Consider the following 24,741-nt stretch of genomic DNA (forward strand, 5'->3'; position numbering starts at 1 on the left):
GATGATTTTATCACTTTATTTCTGAGGCAGAGAGGGTCACACATTTTCTCTGCATCTTTTATCTTCTGTTTTGCCCTTTCTCCTCTCTACTTTAATCCATTTTCCTCCTTCCCTCTGTAACTCTTAAGTGATCTTTGTTCAATGGTTCATTCCCTTGGTCTCTCCATCTCTTAGGGTCATATAGAAAGAAAAGGGTCAGGAGATTGGGCTTCTGAGTCTTGCAACTCTATGGAGATGTGTTCTGAATGACTAGAAGGCATCAGACATCTGCGAAGCTTATGGGAAGTGTGGTCTGTACCATTTAGTAACCTTGCAGGAGAAGATCAGGAAGAAGAGAGGCCTGTTTGTATAAAACAAAAGCTTTTTAGGCTTTGATGAGTGTGTTAAGAAATCCCATCAGGCAATTTCCCCACGAGGAGGCACTTGGAGGTAGTGTGGAGAATATAGTTACCTTCATAGTCAGAAGGTCTGTATTCTAATGCTGGCTTTGCCTCTAACTAGTTCTGTCACCTTATATAAGTTACTTAGATTACTTAGATCTCTTTATATCTCTGATCCATTGTTTCCAAAATGAGCATTTAGAATAGGTGAGTTCTAAGGTCCTACAAAGTTCTAAAAGATTCCAATACGACTGAGTTAACTATAGTATTAAAGATATGTTTTTTGTGTGCATTTTTAAAAAATTTTGTTTTTTGGCCTTTAAAAAAGCAATATAATTTTTTTTTTCCTGCAAGTCTGATACTCTGCAGAAAATTCAAGGGGATTTATTTAAATAAAGTTAAATGCAATTGCTTTTTAATAATACAGGCTTAATAATTTAGGCTTAATCTGCATTGAGCACATTTTAATTTTGTGTGGGACTTCCACTGTATTTCTGCTATTTCTTTTGGATAGCTATTCTTTCACCCTCTGTAGTCTCTGAGAGTCTCTGAAAAAGACTCCTCAAGCATTGGCCTGTTAATCAAAAAGTCTTGTTTATTATTTTACATGTTGTATTTTATGTATTGAAAATAATTAAATTCCTATAAGTGAAGAATTTCAGTGGTAGCCTTTTAGGTAATTAATGGCTACATGATGCTAATATTTTTTCCAGAGTATTTCTAGTGGGTGAAAGAGGTTACTTCTTTATTTTCTTTGCGTTGTTCATGTCTACTTCTTCCATTATTTATATTTCTTTCTAATTTTTTTAAATGTTTATTTACTTTTGAGAGAGAGAGAAAGAGAGCAGAGGCAGGGGCAGAGAGAGAGAAGAAGACACAGAATCTGAAACAGGCTCCAGGCTCTGAGCTGTCAGCACAGAGCCCGATGCAGGGCTCTAACTTGTGAACTGCAAGATCATGACCTGAGCCGAAGTCAGATGCTTAACTGACTGAGCCACCCAGGTGCCCAGAAACTTGTATTATAAAGTTTTCCCTTTCTTAACATATTTTTATGCTACAAAAGGTTATATGGCTCCTTTGTATACTACAATGAATTTATCAGAGATATTTATTTATATATACTAATAGTAAAGTATTGGGGTAAGCAAAAGTATTAAAACCAAGATAAACCACCAGTCACAATTTAATCTAATAATTATAGAAACAGTTTTTTTGTTTTTTGTTTTTAAATTTATTTTTTGAGAGAGAGCACATGCACTCACAAGTTGGGGAGGGGCAGAGAGAGAAGGAGAGAGAGAATCCTAAGCAGTCTCCGTGCTGTCGGTGCAAAGCCCAACTTGGGGCTCGATCTCACAACCCTGAGATCATGACCTGAGCTGAAATCAAGAGTCAACACTTAACTAACTGAACCACCCAAGCACCCTTAGAAACAGTTTTTAAACAAAAATTTAAAATATATTATTAACTGTAATAAAAAGGGCAAAGTTTTGATCATAGATTTTTCATAAAGACCAAGTGATTTTAATCAAGAATCATTTGATAAGTTAGGGCATGTCTCTTAGAATTGATATTTGTTAAGACCTCAAAACCAATCAAGTAAGCTAAATTAGGACATTGATTGACAATTATTGACTTACTTTTTATGATAGGTATTCTATTTCTAAATTATTTATTGTAAAAAATAAGATAGCCATTAAAATTCTGAAAAATAACTACCAGATTTAATTTTTAACAGAGCATAATTTCTATCTAACCCATGAAAATAAGCTAGGTCTACATAACATGCTTCTGCAATTTCTTCTTTTTAGATCAAAGAAAGCGAAGAATTCAATTGATAAATCAACTGAGACTGACAATGGCTATGTATCCCTTGAAGGGAAAAAAACTGTTAAAAGCAGTGAGGAGGGAATACAAAGCCATGAACCTCAGTGTGAAACTGTTGGACCAGAAGAGACAACGTGGCACACAGGAACACTGAGGAACATTTCCAGCAAAGTAAGTGTGATTTTTAAAATTGTTTGTTTGTGTGATCTTTTATCAGCTGATGGAAAGTGACTTAGACATCGGAATCACCTTTGAAGTATGTATTTTTTCCAGAATTTATTCTGTAGCCTTTACAAATCACACTGATAAAGCTGAAAATAAAGTTACTTGATTAAATTTGATTGCTAGTGTAACTTGGTGCCTTCTGAATTGATTGATGGCTCCAATTTTTCCAAAATGTTAAAGCACTTGGGGTTGCCTCGGTGGCTCAGTCGGTTGGGCGTCTGACTTCAGCTCAGGTCATGATCTCACAGTCCGTGAGTTCGAGCCGCACGTTGGGCTCTGTGCTGGCAGCTCAGAGCCTGGAGCCTGTTTCAGATTCTGTGTCTCCCTCTCTCTCTGCCCCTCCCCTGCTCATGTTCTGTCTCTGTCTCAAAAATAAATTAAAAAACATTAAAAAAAATTTTAAATGTTAAAGCACTTTATAATTTATAACTGATGTTTGTTAAACCTACCTTCTCTTTCCTCGTTTCTCTGTGTGTGTGAGAATTTGTTTTAAATGGAACATTTAAATTATTTTAGAAACTGAACTAGGAATGTGGCTTTCCATCCATGTTCTCCATAAGAAAATATTACCTGTTTTTCATTTCATTACCTTTGGTGTCAGCACATTTGTTCTGTTTTGTTTTGTTTCGTTTTGTTTTGTTTTTAATTTGAAAAAAAATTCTTATTGATGACATTTGTTAAGGATAGCAATTGTTTGTTTACTTTTCCAAAATAATAAAGAAATCCAGCATTTATTGTAACAAAGCCTATCGTAATATTATATATCTCTTTGTTTCTTTCAGGTTTTTTTGTTAAGTAATTTTTTCTTTAAAAAACTGTTACAATAAAACAGTATGGCCAAATTAAAAGATGTTTGCTTCTGTTACATATAGAATGTGAGCATGAACATTTATGTTGCTTCTTTAGGTTTGAGTGAAATATGTGTTACCACTTGACAATACATGTATTTTCAGTACCAGTAGCATACAGTAAATACCATGGGGTGCAGTGAAATAGAGTCCCTTACTCTGATTTTAGATTTTGGAAGCATTTAGCTCTTTAATACTGTGAGCTTCACATCACTATCATCATTCACCAGATAAGTTTTTAGTCCTACCGCTTTCAAACACATTTTTAGCTGTGTATTACCTACTAAAGTTATATGAGTTTATTGAGAAAATCAAAACTAAAGCTCTGGAGTCTCCCAGTTTCAGAATTTCCAAACTCTGGATGTCTCTTACAAATTGGTATGGACATAACGTTGTCTGTCTGATATGCACATACATACAACTGCCATTCACTTCCCCCTGCCTCATAAGCCATTATTAAACCAGTAATGGGCTTATAACTGACCGCATTTTGGGTTTGTAGAAATAGTATAATAAGTTCATCTCGGTTTTCTCAGTTCCTCTTAAATAAATGGTCTCTGTTCTTCTTTTATCCTATTTTATATTTCTTAATTTTCGAATCTATTTCTCATCCTTTTGTGAGCAGAAATTTTATAGGACAGTATTTGACAAATAGCTGTTGAATTACTCTTAAAATTGAAATAACAGTATAGTCACTAACTTAAGACATTTTTAAAGAAAATCAGGTAATACTAATCAATCACTTTTAGGTTTTTGAAGACATATGTGTATGTATGTATAATTTAAACTCTTACAGTTTTAAAGTAACAAATTCAGTCATAAATTACCAATAAGTCTCTTCCTGTACTCTCAACTTAGGATACTCAAAGGACAATAACAAATGTTTCTGATGAAGTCTCCAGTGAAGAAGGCCCTGAAACAGGATATCCGTTACGCCGTCATGTGGACAGGACTTCTGAGAACATTCTTCGAAACAGAAAATCACACCATTATAAGAAACATTACCCTAATGAGGTATATACTTTGTCCTTATGTATATGTATACATACTTACTTATATGTTACTAATTTACAGCTTCTTTTCAATAATTGAATAAAATTACTGAAATAAATATATCCCATCAGTATGAATACCTTGTTATATGACCTGGGTTTATAGAGTAGCAGTTTTGGATTTGTGTATTCCACACATGATAGATAGCTACACATTTGTTCTCGTTTTGTGCATTTTATCCAAAGACTCTCATACATTCAGTTCATTGTTTGCTTTTAAAGACAACCATCCTAGAGAGAGAGAATCTGTGAACGCCTGTGTTAGTCTTTTTCACAGTATGAAAGGCTTTATAGCTTCTTGATTGTAGTAGAGTTATCATTCCAAGTGACTTTCATGTTATTATTACTAGTTATTGAGTTTCCTATAGTATAAAATTCAATTATTTTTTCTTCTTTGATTCTTTCTTTATTAATATTTGGTTTTCTCTAAACCCTTTTCCAGCTTTTTCACATCTCTTGAAACTATTTAAATAGAAAAAGAATTTCATTCAATTGTATTTTTAGTTTTTATTCTAAGGACAGAAAATTTCATTACCTGACTTCAAGGCAGATGTCACTTATGTCACTTTTTGATAAACATTGCCTTCTCCTCTTTTGAGACTATACTAGAATTTTTTCCTGGATGATTTAGGGCTATACTTTTGAAAAATCATACATTATGCTTGCTGTGAGTGTGAATACCTTGATTGTTTTAAGCTTAGAAGAGTTACTTCTTTGTACATTCTTCTCTGTGGTTGTAGCTCTGTTTAATCTTGCTGGTAACTGTGGCTATGTTTCTTCTCTCAGTGGCTGCCATTAGGCAGACACTAATGCCAGTGTGTCTGCTCATTGCCTGTTCACCTGGATCATCTGATATACTTGTGAAATTCAGTCTCGTTAATTTCTCAGTGTTACACTAGGTATCGTTAGAAGTCAGTTGGTACTAGAAGGGATTTCAGGACCTCTTATAGAAAGAAGTCTCCACTCTCTAAGAGAATAAATTATTTGGCTTTGGAGGTACTTTTTTTACCCCATAATCTTTGCTCTTCTTGATTTGCAGCTATATTTTGAACTATTGAGATTCTTGAAGGGCAGACCAATATTCTACTGATCTTAACTTTTAAATAAATATGTTGCTTAAAATCTTCCAGGTTTCAGGTTAAATAAGGCTGATAAGTAGCAAATCGGCATTGATTGTTTTCAATCTTTTTTTAATGATGTAAAAGATTACCTAAAAATAAAATCTTGTCTTCAGATTCTTTATCTGTAAAGTGAGGAGCTTTAGACTAGAACATATTTTAAAAACTGCATTTCAGGGGCACTGGGATGGCTCAGTCGGTTGAGCGTCTGACTTTGGCTCAGGTCATGATCTTGCAGTTCATGAATTTGAGCTCAGCATTGGACTCTGCTGTTAGCATGGAGCCAGCTTCAGATCCTCTGTCTCCCTCTCTCTTTGCCCCTCTTCTGCTTGGGCTCAGTCTCTCTCTCTCTCTCAAAATTAAATAAACACTTAAAAAAAAATCTCTTTAAAAACTACATTTCAGTTCAAGAAAATTTTGACTCTCAAATCAATCTCACAAGGTATTTTAAAAAAGCAAAACAAGGGCGCCTGGGTGGCTCAGTTGGTTAAGCATCTGATTTTGGCTCAGGTCATGATCTCACGGCTTGCGAGTTTGAGCCCTGCATCTGGCTCTGTGCTGACAGCTCAGAGCCTGGAGCCTGCTTTGGATTCTTTGTCTCCTGCTCTCTCTGCACCTCCCCCATTTGCACTCTTTTTCTCTCTCTCTCTCTCTTAAAAACAAACAAACATTAAAAAAAAAAAAAAGCAAAATGAAACCTCCTTTGAATAAGTAAAATTGAGACAGATAGCCATAGTGTTGTAATATTGTTTTACTTCTTTATGTATATATTATTCTGTTCTTTTCAAATTACTGGTGATATTTTTTTCTTTCAGGTTGAGGCACAAAGGAATCATTTTGGGAAGCACTTTGTGCTTGGGTGGAACTGGTGGTCTTCACTATAAAATGAGTGGTTAGGGATACAGCCATTTGTTATAAGGCTCTCGAATGTCAATATCTATAGATACACTTTTTAGGGGATTTTAGTTTTTCAGGAAGAATCATCCAATCTTTGGTGGTTTGGGTGGTAGATATTATATTAGGCTGCCGTAATGTTTGGCATCAAGGAGATTGGGAATGAGGTGGTCTTGTCATTCAATATGTAGACTTTCACTTAACCTTCTTTCCTCCCACCCCTCAACTCTCCCATCCCCACTTCTGCCCCAGTTTTTTGCCTTTTTCTACTATCCACTATGTATATCTGGTTGTCTTCTTCTAGTCTCCTGTTGGGAAGATGGTGGTAGAGTTACTTGATTATCTGGCATAGGGGATGTCCTGTGGAATTGATACCTTCTTTTAGGCATTTGCCCAGTTGCCTGCCCCATCCTGCTTTGTTTAACTCTACAAATACCTTTCAGTTTTTATTCCCTATTGAAAATTAGGTTTCAGTTTTGATGGCAGTCATAATAAAGAAACTGTGGGCTTGGACTCAGAATATTTAAGTGACTTTGGAAAAGTTATTTAACTTCTCTGAGTCTCAGTTTCTGCATTTGTACAGTGGAGAGAGACAAGCCTCATTGGATTGTTAGGATTAAATAAGATTTGCACAATTACCTGGCACAAAGCATTTATGTTATAAATTCTTATTCCTTTCAAATAAATATTTTTTCTCCCCTTAATTTGATTATATACTCAGTTTTAGCTAAATGTCTAAAATGATTTAAAATGAGCAGAGCAAACCAAATTAAATGAGCTATTAACTTGAGCTGCTTTCTTCAATTCAGAAATTTCTAATTTTTAGCCCTTATTCAGCAATTTGTAGTGGAATCCAAAGTGGCCATTAATCACCTAAATATTGCAGGCAAAATTCTGTTTGGCATGTAATCAGTTATAGACCATAATTTTTAGATTTTACATTTGTAAAGTAGCCCACTTATTAATCAGTATTTGGCAAAATGCATCTGTAAAGAATTAGAGATATTTTCTTATCCCTAAAATCACCCATTAGTTTCAGTTAAATAATCATCAGGGCTTTAATCCTGTTACTCATTTCTGTATCTGATTAGCAAATCTACATCAGAAATTAATGATAGTTGGGGCGCCTGGGTGGCGCAGTCGGTTAAGCGTCCGACTTCAGCCAGGTCACGATCTCGCGGTCCGTGAGTTCGAGCCCCGCGTCAGGCTCTGGGCTGATGGCTCGGAGCCTGGAGCCTGTTTCCGATTCTGTGTCTCCCTCTCTCTCTGCCCCTCCCCCGTTCATGCTCGGTCTCTCTCTGTCCCAAAAATAAATTAAAAAAAAAAAAAAAAAAAAAAAAAAAAGAAATTAATGATAGATAATTAGCTAGTTTTATCAAAAAATTTAAACTAGCCATTACTGGTTTCCTAATGCATTCTGTGCCTTGCTAGCTAATGAAAACAGTTGTAATGAAAACTGCTTATGCTTCAAGTATTCTGGTTGGCATTAGTGAATCATATATTTTTGGAGTGCTTTTTATAAGACAAAGCAGACTGATTTTTACCTTTTTTCTTTCTGTATTTTTTTATTTTGATTTCTTTACTTACTTTCCTGCTCAACTCTTTCAAAACACTTTTACTTCTCCTTCAAACATATAATTCTCCCACAAATCCGTAATCAGCACACTAAATGTGTTTTCATGGTGCTCCATTCTAATATCAGTAAATTAATTATCAATAACCTGTCTCATTCATTCAAGATATTTTTTTAACTTGTGGTGAGGGTGGCAAAAAAATGGTTTTTGTCTTTCATTGACTTACAGTATAATTGAGAGTTATGACTTATTTGAGCATATGAAGTACATGAACATTTAATAACAGACAATATTATAGATGCTGAATAGGAATGTAAAATTTATTGTCGTGAAAATAAATAATAATACCTCACTTCAGGGACAAAGGGATCACTCTAAATAGAAGGCTCCAGGGGCGCCTGGGTGGCTCAGTCGGTTAAGCATCCAACTTCGGCTCAGGTCATGATCTCACAGTTCGTGGGTTCGAGCCCCGCATCAGGCTCTGTGCTGACAGCTCAGAGCCTGGAGCCTGTTTCATATTCTGTGTCTCCCTCCCTCTGTCTCTGACCCACCCCTGTTCATGCTCTGTCTCTCTCTGTCTAAAAATCAATAAACGTTAAAAAAAAATTAGAAGGCTCCAGAACTAACATTTGTGGAGCCCCTGCTTTGTACCTGGTTTGTCTTAAAAGCTACAGTGCTCATTTAATTTTCAGTGTCTCTTTAATTAAGATAGGTGGTTTTATTCCCCCTTCGTAGAAGACTAAACTAAGGGTCAGAAACAAGGTAAGCCACCTAGAAAGGGATACAGATGGCATTTTCCAGACGCTTGGTTGAGTAGGTTGTAAAGGAGAGTAGGATACAAGGTAGGAACATAATTAGAGACTAGAGTGGCAAAGAACAAACAGGTTTAGGGGCTGGGGAGTAGCCCCTTGTCACTGGAGGAGAAGGTTGTGGTAGGGACAAGTGGAGAACCAAAGTCCAAAGAATAGCACATTTGAAGACAATCATGCTGGTGAAGGAATTTGAACTTTATCCAGGAGAGCAGTGTGAAGTCACAGAAGGACTTTGGTCAGAGGAATGGAAAAAAGCTGCACTTTTGGAAGATTAATCTGGAAAGTGGGGAAGGCCTTTCAGATAGGGGTCAGTTAGGAGCCTCTTTATAGCAAACAAAGTGTAGATGATAAAAGCTGGTGATAGCATGAGAAGGAGAAAGAGATACACATAAAACATTTTAGAGGTTAAATTGACAGTCTTAGTGACGACATAGGATAGCTAAAAATAAATGTGAAAATTTCAGCATACTTGGCTGTAAGGATTACCATTCTTTATTCAGTAAAAGTTATTTTGAATTATTTTTTAAGCTTATTTATTTTGAGAGAGAGAGAATGTGAGCAGGAGAGGGGCAGAGAGAGAGGAAGAGAAAAAATCCCAAGCAGGCTTCGTGCTGTCAGTGCAGAGCCCAATGTGGGGCTCCATCTCACAAACCATAAGGTCATGACTGGAGCCAAAACCAAGAGTCAGATGCTTAACCAACTGAGCTACTCAGGCACTCTGTTTTCAATTATTAAATCAAACTTTTACTCAGAATATTTATTTTATACAATAACAATTCCTAGGAAAAGAAGTAAATTGATTAGAAATTATGTAACTTGTACCTTTTAGGTTTCACTTTTGTACCATAGATGACCTCAAAAACATGAGTTGGCAGTTATCTTCCTGGTATAGATTATTTACCAGTTTTACATCAGTTTCTTGAACTTCTGTTTGAAAAACAAAAACAGTAGGTATATGAGATCCACTGTTGCTAAAAAAAAAAATGAGAGTAAGAAAATACTCTTAATACTCAAAATACGTTAAACACATCGGTTAAAGTTGGTTAATATTCATTGACTATACAGTTCATATGAACTTAGGCTGGTCTCTGCTTGCCTGAATTCTGAACTTTGTATAAAAATTTAAGAGAAAACAAGCACAACCTTTGCATGCAAAATAACACTTGAGCTGAGATGTGAAATCAAATAGATTTTTGATAATAAAAAAATTCTGTTACTCCTTAAACACTAATATATATCTTTAATGTTTTGCTATTTCACTGTCATTTGACAGTGTACTTGTCATTGCAGCAAAAAGTAGCAAAGTATGGTTCTGATAGAATCCTTTGATTTGGAAAGGGTACATAAATTGTATTAATGTCAAAGAATATCTTGATTTCAGGATGCCCCTAAATCGGGTACTAGTTGCAGCTCTCGCTGTTCAAGTTCCAGACAGGATTCTGAGAGTACAAGGCCAGAATCTGAAACAGAAGATGTATTATGGGAAGACTTGTTACACTGTGCAGAGTGCCGGTCATCTTGTACCAGTGAGACAGATATGGAAAATCCTCAAATTAATCCAAGTGTGAAAAAAGAATATAGAGACGACCCTTTTCATCAGGTTAGTTTACAGCATTGGGTTATTTGGGGCTCTCAGTCCAGCTCTTTTGAATGTATGTACAAATTTTATAGAGGTAAAGAAAAAGCTTACATTCAATTAAAGTAATATTCCTGTGATTTTTTTTTTTTTTTCCTTTTTATGTGAGCTGTGGTCTGGCTTCATTGGAACATAGAATCTCAGTATTTATATTATGGTTGTGTCTCTGATGTTGCTACTGAGAGGTTGTTGGTAAATGGAGTTTTGTAAGTCAAATTGTGTTTTAGATGCATTAGTCCTTTTCTCCCTCAGCATACTTCATGGTCAGACCAGCACTCATGGCCTTAACTCCACCTATAAGGTTATAATTCACAAATCTATATCTCAGTACCAGATTTATATCTCCTAAGAGCCCATATAATGAGAATCACATATGTAATTTTAAATTTTCAGGTAGCCTCATTTAAAATGTTTAAAAAGGTGAAATTAATTTTAATATGTTTTACTTAGCCCAGTTTATTCAAAATATTTTCACTTCAACTTACAACCAATGTGAAAAATACTAATGAAATATTTTGCTTTTTTTATACTAAGTCTTCAAAATCTATTGTAAGCCCTGACAGGCACAACTTATTTAGACTAGCCACTTCAAGTACTGAATAGCCACATGTGAATAGGGTACCATATTGGACAGCACACCTCTATAGCATATCTTCTTTTGAATGTTCCACCAGTATCTCAAATTTAACCAAACACCCCATCTTCCCTTATAAATCTGTTTTTCTTCTGGGACTCAAAATCTTAGTGAGATCCATCCATCCACTCACCAGTCCAGAAACACGGTGGTTATTTAAAATTTTCACTCTTCCTCTTCTTTCTCTTATTTAACTTTTCATCAAATCCTAAAAATAAAACCAACAACTAAACTCTTAGAAAATTAGAGGTAGAAGGGAACTTCCTTAATCCACTAAAAGGTAGCTATCAAAGAGCTATAGCTTCTAAAAACCTATAATGATGAGATTTTAGAAGTGTTTCTATTAAAGGCAGAAACACTCAGAGATGTCCATTATCACTGCTTTTTCTATCAAAATTACACCAGTTATGTTTGTTTGCCTGTCTGGTTGAACTTAGACTGATTTAAAGTCCACATTGAAGAGCAAAATGTCAAGAATAACTGAAGCAGTTTTGAAGAACAACAGGGAGACTTTCCCTGCCAGATATAAAAACTTACTTAGAAAGTACATACAGTAATAAAGATAGTATGCTATGGGCGTCTGCTATAGACTGAATGTTTATGCCCTCCCCCTTCCACTCACCAGTTCCTTTGGTGAAACCTAAAGCCCAAGGTGATGGTATTTGGAGATAGGGCCTTTAGGAGGTGATTAGGTTATATGGGTGGAGCCCTCATGAATATGTAGAGTGCCCTATGAAAGAGACCCCAGAGAGCTCCCTTGCCCCTTCTACCATTATGAGGTTACAGCAAAAAGAAGGCAGTCTCTGAGCCAGGAAGTGGGATCTCATCAGACACCAAAACTGCCAGCACCTTGATCTTGGACTTCGAGCCTCCAGAACTGTGAGAAATAGACTTCTATTGTTTCTAAGCCATAGAAATTCTGTGGTATTTTCTTATATCAGCCCAAGCAGACCAAGACAGTGTATAAACAAATAGACCAATGGGACAGAATAAAAAACCCTGAAGTAGTGCATGTTACATGGGTCTCTAATATATGACGTAAGTGGCATTACAACCATTGGGAGAAGAATGAACTCTTCAGTATATAGTTATAGATCAAATGATTATTCATATACAAAAATATATTCCAGATAGTTCCTAAATGTGAAGAAACAAAACCTTAAAATGTTTACAAGAAAATATAGGAGAAAAATCTTTGTTACTTTTGGTAAGAGAAGAATTTTTTAAAGAAGAACACAAGAAACACATTCAAATACCAAAATGAGGCAATCAATAATTCAAATATCCTAAAATTTAAAACTTTGGGCTACAAATTAAGCCATAAACATTGTTAAAAGATGGAGAAATAGAATTGAGGGAATGTTTTGACTCCACCCCCCTCTCTCCCCCCCCCCCCCCCCCAAAATGTGAGATATTTGAGCACCTGTGTACATAGGGGAAACCCAGGAGGGAAGGACTGAAGAGATACAGGAGAAGAAGTTGTTGAATGAGATTTCTTAGGATTCTAGAGGGGAACCATAATTAGGAAGTTTTGCCTTTGATAGGAAGGGGATCACATCTTCTGCTGAAATAGGAGGAGGAGTAAGTGCACAGAGAAAAATTAGTAAGATGATGAAAGGATTATTGCCTAATGTAGTGCAGGAGGCCAGGAGGTCTGTTAACAACAAGTGAGATGATAGGATTGGTGGTGACGGCTCATAGTTATCATTTGTGAAAAGTGAAGAGAGTTTGTTTGTGCATGTATTCAAGCCAATGAACACATTAAGAGTCACACTGCCATATTGTTGAGGGTCCAGATGGAATCTGAAACCATGAATTTGTGATTGCTCAATCCACACAGTTGTGTGATAGTCTCTGAAATACAGTTGTGGTAATCAATAAAGCAAACATTTAAAAAGCATTCACTACATGCCAGGCACTGTGCATAGTAATCTAGAAGCATTATGTCATATAATTTTCACAACCTACAACAGTGTAGTGTATCTTTTATATATATGGTTATATATTCATTTCATAGATGAGAAAATTGAGGCTCAGAATTAAATAACACACCCAAAGTCATACAATGTAGGTGCTCAGTAAATAGTTGTTATTCAAGGAACAGGAGAGACCATGAAATAATGGAAATGCTAAGAGTCCAAACAATGTTAGATAGAGAAGAAAATGAAACCAAGAAGGGGATAGACTGAAGGATAGGTGTGTTCAGAAGTGTTTTAGAATTGAAGGTTTGTGAGACCTGGTAAGATGAGAAGTCGAGCAATTCAGTCCAAGGCCCAGACTATGGCCATGGGAGTAGCTGAAGGTCCTTGGAATTTAAGAAGCAAAAAATAAGAAACAATCCATGAGAACAGGTTGTTGGATGAGTCACCTGGATATTCATCTAAGTCACTGGGCAGAGAGCTGAAATTGAAGTTTAGGAAAATGCCTGTGAGCTATTTTCCCAGTGACACCATCAGAGGCATAGAAACAGGGACTGTGTGTTCTTTTGCTCATAGTTGTATCACACAGTGCTTGGTACTTAGTAGGTGTTTAACAAAAATTGAGTAAATGAATGAAAGGAAATACAGGTTTTTCAAAGCATTCCAAATTGTTTTTAAAGGATGCTGTACAGAATTAGTTGGCCCTAAATCTATCCCACTACTCTGCTCCTTTTTGGTACGATTTTTAATGTTCTACTCTGCATATTAATTACAGTATCACAGACTTAACATTGGTTTTGCTTGCGGATTAAAGACTTGATTTTACACACATTTCTTATTCTCAGGCTTCTAAAAAATGAGCTCATATCTTCAGTTTTAATAGTAGCCATGTAATGGAAATTAGCTCCCTTTAATGAAAAGCTACCAGTTTTTTCTTATTAGACTAAGATCTGTATTGGGTTTATTGGGTTTGGAGGACCGTTTTCTGCCCACCATAAAAACTGAAAAATACCTCCTTACGAAGAAACAATGAGCATCTGAATCTGTGTGTTCTAGGCAGGATGTCACCAAATCTGTAGTTCTGTTTTATTGTTTGTTTTATTTTCTTTGGAAATAGTAACTGAAACATTTCTACAGCAGAAAACTTCTCTCCCCCAGTCGTGGCTGAGTATATAATAAAGTATGAGGCCATATTCAAGTGAAATTCATTTTGCTGTAGGTGAAGCCAGATTTTAATGGGTACAGTTCCCACAGGTAGAAACTGCAGTAAAGCGGTTGTCATGGTGAATTTACTTGAAATAAAACATGGAACCAATTAAGTGTTAATGTTTTCAGGCAGTTTTGAATGAACATGAAACAAAGCAGTTGAGATTTTGAATGAGGATCCAGATTTTAGTCTGAAAAATATACCAAGAAGAACCTATATGATAAAATTATGAAATGGAATTATTCAGTTTTCCTTGAGCCTTTCTGAAAAAGCATTTCATGTAATGCTGCTCTTCATACACTGTAGACAGCACATGTTGCAACAAGACTGTGGTTTCAGAATATATTTCACACACACAGATACAGGGTTGGGTTGGGTTTTTCTTTCTTTTTTTTTTTTTTTTTTTTTCCAGTTAAGTCTTTTTAAATTCACCAGTTTCTAGTTGCTCTCTTTCTCCTACCTGTTGGCTTTCTAGAAATAGGAAGATGATATCAAATGCTAAGTAAAGTAACTGCAAAGGTGACTGGGCAAAATGAATACTTTTGGAGGGTGAACTTCTTGAATTCCTATTTCTGTCCTAGATAGACCTTGATATGCCTTGCTTCATGTAATTGGGAAGGCTTTAATTCACTGTTAACAGACTGAGAGTTTAAAAAGATTAGAAGCCTGTAAATCAGTGGTTGAAATCTTGTCTCTCCAGGCTTTACACTCTGCATTCAGCTTCTAGCTCTTCTTCCTAGCCTTTGAGCCCATGTTGTTTCATAATGATTAAATTTCCGTGGAAAGTTTGATACATATTTCGGTACAAATAACTTTTATCCTAGTTAGAATATTTTGTGGAATTTTCATTTGTGGAATTAAGTGGATAGTAATAACTAGTGTCTTAACAGTTTTGAAGGCTCTCCAATAATGAAATATATACTATGATGGTTAGTGTATATTAAAATACCATATCTTTGGAAAAGATAAATTTTTAGAGAAAACTTCTTCATAGTCAAGTAAACTAAATGTAAAAGAACTTTGCTAATAATATGGCTAGTGGCATTACGGTTTGCCTGTAATTATTCATCAATTTTTATTTTGCTTATAGTAAACCTGGTATATATAGCTTTACATGCAGAAAATTAATGTTCGACTCAGAATGATAATAACTTCCCATATCTGTTTTCTTACGTATTATTAATGACTATTTTATATCTTTAATCAAAACAAATCAATGCAATTTTATTCTCCCTACAGGAAAACAATTCCTTAAGTTTTCAAAAAACTTACCTTTACCATATTTTAATCACATTTCTGTTCTTCAGAGAATAACTATAACTATAGTAGATTCTTCTACTCATTGTTAGAAGTTATTTTAATGAAATATGTTATAAAAATAAGTTAGTAATACTGTAATGTAAATTCATGCCATTTTGGGTCTAATCTTTTAATGTTTTAACTTCTCATGAATATCTGATAAGGTAAAGATTAGTGTTGAATTTTGTTGCTGTCTTTAATCCCCAACATCCTATTTTGAAGTTTTATTTATTTATTTATTTATTTATTTATTTATTTATTTAAAGATTTTATTTAAAAAATTTTTTAATGTTTTATCTGTTTTTGAGAGAGAGGGAGACATAGAATCTGAAGCAGGCTCCAGGCTTCAAGCTGTCAGTGCAGAGCCCAACACGGGACTCAAACCCACGAACCATGAGATCATGACCTGAGCCGAAGTCAGACACTTAACCGACTGAGCCACCCAGGCGCCCCTAAAGATTTTATTTTTAAGTAATCTCTACAGCTAATGTGGGGCTCATACTCACAACCGCAATATCAAGAGGCACATCTTCTGACTGAGCCAGCTAGGCACCCCAAAGTTTTATTATTTTAATTATCTAAAACAAACAAAAAAAACAAACTTAAGCATCTGATCCTTTGTATTAAGGCTTTCAATTTTTCTTTTTTTTCTTTTTTTTTTTTTTTTGCCTTTTTCTATTTCTTGAAACATTGAGAGAGTACTTTTAGTATCATGTGCTTCCATTTGCAATATATACTCAAAGGAACAAAAAAAAGTTAATCCTTTGGGGAAATGCTAGATTAAAATACAGAAAAGTAACTAAATTAAATAATGAGGGTAAGGGCATGCGGAAGAGTCTCTTCCAGGATGAGATTGTATCACTGTTTAGTATTTCAGAGAGGTTTAAATCTTAGCTGTCATGTGCTTTGTATTGAACAACCGTAAGTTGGAGAGTCAGTAATATGAACAATTTGATATCCATTTGTTTTTGAACACTACTATATTAGTAGCTATGTAGACAATTGACAACTAAGGGCTTTTGCTGACACATTTTAGAGGATTTTTGAATAGTAGCTTGCCTAACACCTATTAGAGGAAGTTCTTAATGTACACATTTTTATAACTGTAATTTTTATGCCATCTGTTCAATGTATATGCTAATTAATGTTAAGATAGAATTTTAGTGTCTTTGAAATTGGGTGTATGTACATACAGGTATACCCGTGTTCAGACATACATATGTTCTGTTTTATAAAATATGATAAATGCATTCACCAATTTGTTTTTTAGTGTATTTTATATATATACACACGTTTTATTTATGAAATGTGACAAATGTATTCACCAATTTCTGTTTATTTTTTATAGAGTCATTTGCCCTGGCTCCATAATTCCCACCCGGGATTAGAGAAAATAAGTGCTATAGTATGGGAAGGCAATGACTGCAAGAAAGCAGACATGTCTGTGCTTGAAATCAGTGGAATGATAATGAACAGAGTGAGTGCTTAAATATTATTCTTTTAGTTCAGGAATAAGACAGCAATTATTAATATAATAAATAATTACTAGGATGTTATGTTTACAACTTATCTCGTTTCTTCAACATGAAAAAAAAGTATTTGTATTTGGTCCTGTCTGTGATTTATACAGTGATTTGTCACCAAACCACTGTCATGCTTTAGTGTTTCAGTTCTTCTGACTAAGAACAGATGATGCAATTTAAAATTTTCTTCTTTTATGTTATTCTTTCTTTTGCTTTTCATGGATCAAATTGTGCTAGACATACACAAGTGTTGATGAAGGCTTATTTTCCTGTGTCCTCCCTCCTGCTTCATTTATTATTTAAAAAAATCAAAATAGAATATTTATATTGATACTTGCTTGCCCACTTAAATATATAGAAGTAAATGCAGCTAGAGGTAACAGGTTTTGAGTAGTTTCAGGAGGTAGAGTACAAATACTATGGGTTTTAATTTCAGTTATGAAATTGTGTCTTTTATGAAATCATTACTACTTATTAAATTTTATCTGATTCCTCTTGGGCAACTAGGCATGATTTAACTTGGACTTTTTTTTAAATTTTTTAAAATGTTTATTTATTTTTGAGAGACAGAGAGACAGTGTGAGCGAGGGAGGGGCAGAGAGAGGAGACACAGAATCTGAAGCAGGCTCCATGCTCTGAACTGTCAGCACAGAGCCAGACTCCGGGCTCAAACTCAAGAGCGTGAGATCATGACCTGAGCCGAAGTCAGAAGCTTAATCGACTGAGCCACCCAGGCACCCCAATTTTACTTACACTTCTAAATTTCCGTGCATTGTTCATTATGTAAGAACTATTATGCATACTTTACGGAGGACAGAAATTAAAGTAACTGCTCTAGAAATTGATTTCCATCCTATGACATACTCCTAAGGAATCTCTGGAGATGTGGATCTAGTTGGTGCTCCATACCTTAGCTGTCTGTGAACTAGCAGGTTGTTTCCAGAATGTATAATATGATGATAGAAAGTTAGCTAGATCCCTCCCAGTCCTACCAGTCTTATATTTCCCATTATTTCATTTGCAGTTTCCTTTTTCATAATTCTCCCTTTTTCCCCTTTTTTATTTAATTTTCCCCCCTCTAACACATTTTCTTTTAAAATGGTTTTAAAGTATAAGGAGATACCCATTTGTATACTGAGCTCTTTGAAGGAAAACACAGATTGCAAATTTATCAAATAAGTGTAATTCTAGATTTTTCTTTTTATGTACTGAGCTTAAGTGGATATGAGATCTCATTCTTTTTAATATGGAAGTATTTGTGAATATTTCTAACTTTTGAAATAGTGAGATCTATAGAATTTTTTCCCCAGACCTAGGTAAGACCAAAATAGTTCATCCTTTTGCATCTACTTAGTGAATTAGAAATCTGATAATGAAATGTTTTTAAAAACTGAACATATAATGACTTACAATCTACCTGTAATATGCTCTGAAACTTTGAGTCAATTTAAATTTCATTATTTGTGTATTAAAACTCATATATTTTAACAAAATGATTTTATACCGCTATAAATAAAATAATGCCTAATAGAATTCATTTTACTGTAGATAAAATTTATGTACAGTTGGGTTTCTTTCTGTCTCTCTCTCTCTCTCTCTCTCTCTCAATATAGGTGAACAGCCATATACCAGGAATAGGATACCAGATTTTTGGAAATGCAATCTCTCTAATCCTGGGTTTAACTCCATTTGTTTTCCGACTCTCCCAAGCTACAGACTTGGAACAACTCACAACACACTCTGCTTCAGAACTTTATGTGATTGCATTTGGTTCTAATGAAGATGTCATAGTTCTTTCTATGGTTATAATAAGTTTCGTGGTTCGTGTGTCTCTTGTGTGGATTTTCTTTTTTTTGCTCTGTGTAGCAGAAAGAACTTACAAACAGGTGAGTATAATATAGAATTTTGAATAGAGAATATTTTATCCTTTTCATAATAGATAATTTCTGAAGTATTTTAGTATTTCATTAAATTATTTTGACCCGCTAATTATTTTCCTGTTTTGTTTTTGTAGTACTTAAGCAAATACAATCCTATAACAAGCCATATTTTGTTGATTTTTGTTTTTCTATGGTAATCTACTTGAAAATTAATCCTATCCTAATCTGTTTTTAGCGATTACTTTTTGCAAAACTGTTTGGACATTTAACATCTGCAAGGAGGGCTCGAAAATCTGAGGTTCCTCATTTCCGGTTGAAGAAAGTACAGAATATAAAAATGTGGCTATCTCTCCGGTCCTATCTTAAGGTAGAATGGTAGTGATAAAAGTACTCTTAACATGCTGCCTTCCTCTCAGAGTTTCTCTTTTTTCAATATGGATATATGTCTAAATGTATAGTCACCTGTGTACTCAACATGCTGCTGCGTGGTCATACTTAGTGTTCTTTTCAATCCATATTCAGAAATTGAAAATAAATGTTTAACTGGTTCTTTAGATAAAACACCTGAGGTCTGAAAGGCTTGCATACATTTTTATGTAGATCATTCAAGATCAGATTGTCAAGATTTATATTTTATTTTTAATTTTTTAATTTTTTTAATTTTAATTTTTAATTTTTTTTAATCGAAGCATAGTTGACACACAGTGTTACATTAGTTTCAGGTGTACAACATAGTCATTCACCTCTGTGTGCTATGCTATGCTATGCTTACCACTACATGTAGCTACCGTCTGTCACCTTACAGCACTGATACAATACCATTGATTATATTCCCTAACCTGTGCCTTTTATTCCTGCGACTTACTCATTCCATAACTGGAAGCCTGTACCTCCTACTCCACTTTGCCCATTTTGCCTATCCGCTCACCCCCTTCCCTCTGGCAATCATCAGTTTGTTCTTTGTATTTATAGGTCTGATTCTGCTTTTTGTTTGTTTATTCATAGGTTTTGTTTTTTAGACTTGACATTAATCTTTTTTTCATAAATCTCACCAACTTCTACTCATTCAGAAGCTTAAAGATTTTATTCGTACCTAGAATGGTTATCAGAAGCCAGCAGAGGGAGCCCACTGCTTAAAAAAGAATTTAAAAAACTAATCAGTGAGTATCCTCACTGAAGTGGCCTATTACTATTTAAAAATATTAGCTTGCAGTTCTAAGCCATTCTCTTCATGCTGTTCTTTTCCCTTAATCTTTTAAAATAACTTTCCTAATTATGGCAGTAAGATATAAAAACTCAGGAGGGAAATGGGAAACTTCTGAATTAAGTTTAGGAAAGCACTTCTTCTGAGGATTATTTCTTTGCTACGTTAAGATGCAGTGATTTTCATTATGCATGGAGTAATCAGGCCTTAAATAAAGCTGGCCAGAAGATCAGAAACCCTCTGATATACCTAGATCTTTAATGCTTTTTATTTTGAAGTAACAATGAAAGAAGTGGAAAAAAGTTTGCACTATTGTCTACCCTTCTATTTAAAAAATTCATTGTTCTGTTCATTGATTTAATTTGTTAGTCTCCATGGGGAAATGCTAAAAATTGGCATGGATTATTTTTGCTCACTGTGAATTTTTTGTTATGTGGAGGGATGAATATGATCTTTGTTACGTGGCTTAGTGAGAAGCCATCTGTAATTCGTCCTCATTATCAATCTGTTATATAAGTAGATGTTGTATTCTTTTGTACATTGTTTGTTTCATTCAATAAACATGTATTTAATGCTAACCACTTAACATCCACTACTGATGACATGCAAGGCCTTACCTTTCGGAGCTTAAAATTTAGCGAGGAAAATCTGTAGCCCCAGACCTAGGAATTATCCTTGGTATTTATTACTTCCCTCTCTTGCATTTCCAACATCCAACTCATCACCATTTTCCACCCTTTCTACTTCCAAAATATATCTTGGATCCATTTACTTCTTTGTTTCCAGGTCTGCAACCTGAATGAAACCTTCAATCATCTGCTTTGGGCTACTGTAGATGCCTGTTAACTGGCCTCCCTCCATTCAGGTTTCCTCCTTCCAATACATTCCTCAGTCTGCCACCAGAGATCTTTTTAAAATTTAGATTTCATTATATGATTCTTTAAAAAAATTTTTTTTGAATGTTTTTATTTATTTTTGAGACAGAGAGAGACAGAGCATGAGCAGGGGAGTGGCAGAGAGAGAGGGAGACACAGATTCTGAATCAGGCTCCAGGCTCTGAGCTGTCAGCACAGAGCTCAACACGGGGCTTGAACTCACAGACTGTGAGATCATGACCTGAGCCGAAGTCGGATGCTTAACCGACTGAGCCACCCAGGTGCCCTTCATTATGTGATTCTTAAAACTTTCTGAGGGTTCTCCATTGCTCTTAAAGGACAAAATCTGAACAGGGCTTATCAATGCTCTTCGTGACCTAGCCCCTGAGGATATCCTGTCTCCCTTGTCTCATTTTGAAACACTTTCCTCTCTGCATTCCAGCCATACCAGACTGCTTCAGTTCTTTGAATGCAATATTATTTTTACTGTTTTGTGCTCTTGCACTTGTCCTTCTTTCTGCCAGGAACACTGCCATGTGCTATCATACCTGAGCACCCCATTCTGGTATAAATATCACAGTATCAGGAAGATCTTCCCAGGTTATCTTCCTAACTTGCCTGTAAGAGTTAGGAGTGTGGGCCTGGGAAAGATCTCCTTAAGGAAGTGATACTTAAACCAAATTCTCTACCAGTTTTCTCCGAGCATCCTTTACCTTTCCTTTATAGCACTTATTACAACTGATCACATATATCTGTGGCTATAAGCTTGATGTCTGACTTCCTGCTACTTCCTGTGAAGGTAGGGACCGTGTGTGTTTTGTTCTGTGCTGTATTTTCAGTGCCCAGCACAGCGCCTCATTCTGAGAAGGTGCTCAAGAAATATCTGTTGAATAAATGATTAGTGTTTGACAAAATATTTGGAATGAAAGGAAATAAAAAATGTGGAAGTTATGCTAAGAATTTTATGCTATGTATTCACCATGTTTACTGTATTGCAAATCCTCAGGAAATAGTAACACTTTGTAATTAAAATTCATCCAACAAATTAGGTATATTTTCAACATTGTAAGCTATGATCAACCTGCAGGGAGGGATCAACACTTTAATTGAAAGCATGGAATTAGCTGCTAATTAGTAAATATATTTAAAAGCATTTTTCCTCTTTTTCCCCAGCGTCGAGGTCCTCAGCGATCTGTTGATGTTATAGTTTCATCTGCTTTCTTGTTGACTATATCAGTTGTATTTATCTGTTGTGCCCAGGTGAGTTGACTTGTTCTGTGTAGAAAGTAGATAATCATATCTATAATTATTAGGCTCCAGAAGGCTTTCTAATAATAAACAACCACAGTAATAATATTATAAGGAAGCCTAGTTGTACAAGTTTTGAAATTGACCTTTTGCAGGTTTTTTTTCAGTAGAATAAATAAATGTGTCTTATTCATCTCTGTGTCATGAACAGTGGCTAGCATAGTCTCAGATGTCTATTGATTGAATATATAGTAATTACTTTTTCTCAGTCACTTACCTGGTTATCTTTATTTCCCAAAACAAACTTATTAGTGGCTAGAATTGCAATATTGTTTCAGACTGTTTTTCACAAATCTCTGCTTTATTCACATGTAGTATTCTTTCATTTTATATCTGAATCGTCGCTGTGACATGACTGCCTCAGGCTCTGAGAAAGAACTCTCGTTGTCCAAGACTAGTCAGGAAGCACAGAAGTATCTCAGGATATTCTGCGTTATAAAATTAAACTTCCATTTCAAGTACTGTGACATACTAGATTACCTGAAGATTCTTCTGCTTTAAAATACTGTATAGTCCAGAGGGTGGGTGGAAACTTAGCTGTTTAATATTCATATATAAGCTCTTCTATGTACATATTACATGCATATCTGAGTTTATAAGACAGTAAGGGGCCAAAAATGAAGATAAAGCTAAAAAACAGAGCAGTTAAGTATATGTGTTAATGCTGTGAGAGCGCTAGGATGAGGAGGTGAGGTACACTGTCAATCTTCGTATCCTAGAGACTTGAGATTTAGGCCCACAAGAGGACAGAAGATGAGGCCTCAGCCTGCATACACCCTTATACATGCTCCCCCTCGTAAACCAGACCTCTTACAGGACTATGGTCTCCATGAAAAGGTAGAATAAGAAAAACAACCTGTCCACCAGCCCAGGAGGATAATAAGAAAGCTCATCTAACTCTGCCTGGACTCTGACTAGAATGGGGGGATAAGTCTCTGCCCTAAGAATATGTAACTGTAGGTCTGCCCTTATTAGAGGTTCAGGGTTTAAAATGTGCATTACAGATCTTGTCCTGTTATCTCCATGTCAAGAAGTTAATATAAAAAGCGGTCCTAGGATATTTGGCAGAAGCAAAACCAAGATTGGTTCTTGGGGAATGTGACTTCAGCCTAGGCCTCAGGATGTCCACAGATGAAGCCTCTTGAGGTTTCAAAACACTGAAGAAACCATCCATGTTGAGCCAGTCAGTGAACCAACAAGCAGGAGATTAGGTCTCCAGCTGCCTCAGATGATAAACTGATCAGATAAGAACTATAAGATAAAGACACAGATAACACTATGAAAAAAGAACAGAGAGATTTGAAAAAGAACTGACAGCACTTCAGAGAAACGAAAAATTCAGTTATTGACATTAACAACACAATAAAAAATAGCAGATTGAAGACAGCTAAAAATAGTGAATGGGAAATGGAAGAAGCTACCCAAAATATAGGACAGAGATAAAGAGATGGAAATATGAAAAGGAGATTGAAACATGGGAGAGCCAACATATATCCATAGGAATTCCAGATGGAAAGGAGAAGGAGAGCAATATTTGGAGAGATAATGGCTAACAGTTTTTCTGTGTTGCTAAGACCTTAACTTCGGATTTAGGAAGCACAACAAGAATAAGAAGGAGCAATAAATATAAATCTACACTCAAGACACATTGTGGAAGAACTACAGAACACCAAAACAGAGAGAAAAATCGTAAAAGCAACCAGGAGGAAAAGACTGATTTCTTTACTTACGGTTCCTTATTGCATGTTAGCCTTTTGTTCCAAGTTTAATTTCCATGTTCCTGAAGTACATCCTGTAGTAGTTCTGTCTCTTATGAAGAGGCAGGCAAATACTAGCTATAAGAAAGCTGGTGAGTTCATATTAATACCAGATGAAATGACTGTAATCTAAGTTCAATGGGGTTTAGATAAAGGGAAGCGTGACAAAAATTAAAAGAATAATTCATCAAGGTCTTATAATTCTCAGCTTGTATGCATGTAATCCAGTAACTTCAAAATATATGTACAGATAGCCAAAATCAATAACACTAAGAAGTTATTTTTAAAAACCTCATTGGAAGGTTTTTTTTTAAATTTTTTTTTTAATGTTTATTTATTTTTGATACAGAGGGAGACAGAGCATGAATGGGGGAGGGTCAGAGAGAGGGAGACACAGAATCTGAAACAGGCTCCAGGCTCTGAGCTGTCAGCACAGAGCCCGACACGGGGCTTGAACTCATGGACCACGAGATCATGACCTGAGCCAAAGTCGGCCGCTTAACCGACTGAGCCACCCAGGCGCCCCAGTCATTGGAAGGTTTTAACACATTTCTTTCAGTAATTGATAGATTAAACAGACAAAAAACAAACAAACAAAAAACAACGAAGATATGTACCTAAACAAGATAGTTTAAATTTTGTTCTAAAATTAGAGAATACATATTCTTTTCAAACACAAGGACAGTTTACAAAACTTTCCTATGTACTTGGACACAAAGTAATTCTCAGCTGAGACAATGTAGACCACTTAATCTAACAGTAATGCAGTTAC

The 24,741-nt window shown here is 35.3% G+C and overlaps 1 protein-coding gene across 3 annotated transcripts in view; it reads left to right on the plus strand.

Moving 5' to 3' along the window:
- PHTF2 (putative homeodomain transcription factor 2) overlaps positions 1 to 24,741 on the plus strand; it is a 126,457-nt gene that overhangs the window by 93,893 nt on the left and 7,823 nt on the right. For 2 of the 3 annotated variants that reach the window (XM_042916397.1, XM_042916406.1), the window contains exons 8-14: positions 2,189 to 2,375; positions 4,136 to 4,291; positions 10,109 to 10,327; positions 16,771 to 16,899; positions 18,559 to 18,831; positions 19,061 to 19,192; positions 22,078 to 22,164. In XM_042916397.1, coding sequence (XP_042772331.1) covers positions 2,189 to 2,375; positions 4,136 to 4,291; positions 10,109 to 10,327; positions 16,771 to 16,899; positions 18,559 to 18,831; positions 19,061 to 19,192; positions 22,078 to 22,164 — 1,183 coding nt within the window. Of the gene's footprint in view, positions 1 to 2,188; positions 2,376 to 4,135; positions 4,292 to 10,108; positions 10,328 to 16,770; positions 16,900 to 18,558; positions 18,832 to 19,060; positions 19,193 to 22,077; positions 22,165 to 22,576; positions 24,251 to 24,741 lie in introns of those variants that run through there. The other variant, XM_042916414.1, reaches the window with a different exon arrangement.

This window comes from Panthera leo, chromosome A2 (assembly GCF_018350215.1).
Source record: "Panthera leo isolate Ple1 chromosome A2, P.leo_Ple1_pat1.1, whole genome shotgun sequence".
NCBI classification, from domain to species: Eukaryota; Metazoa; Chordata; class Mammalia; order Carnivora; family Felidae; genus Panthera; species Panthera leo.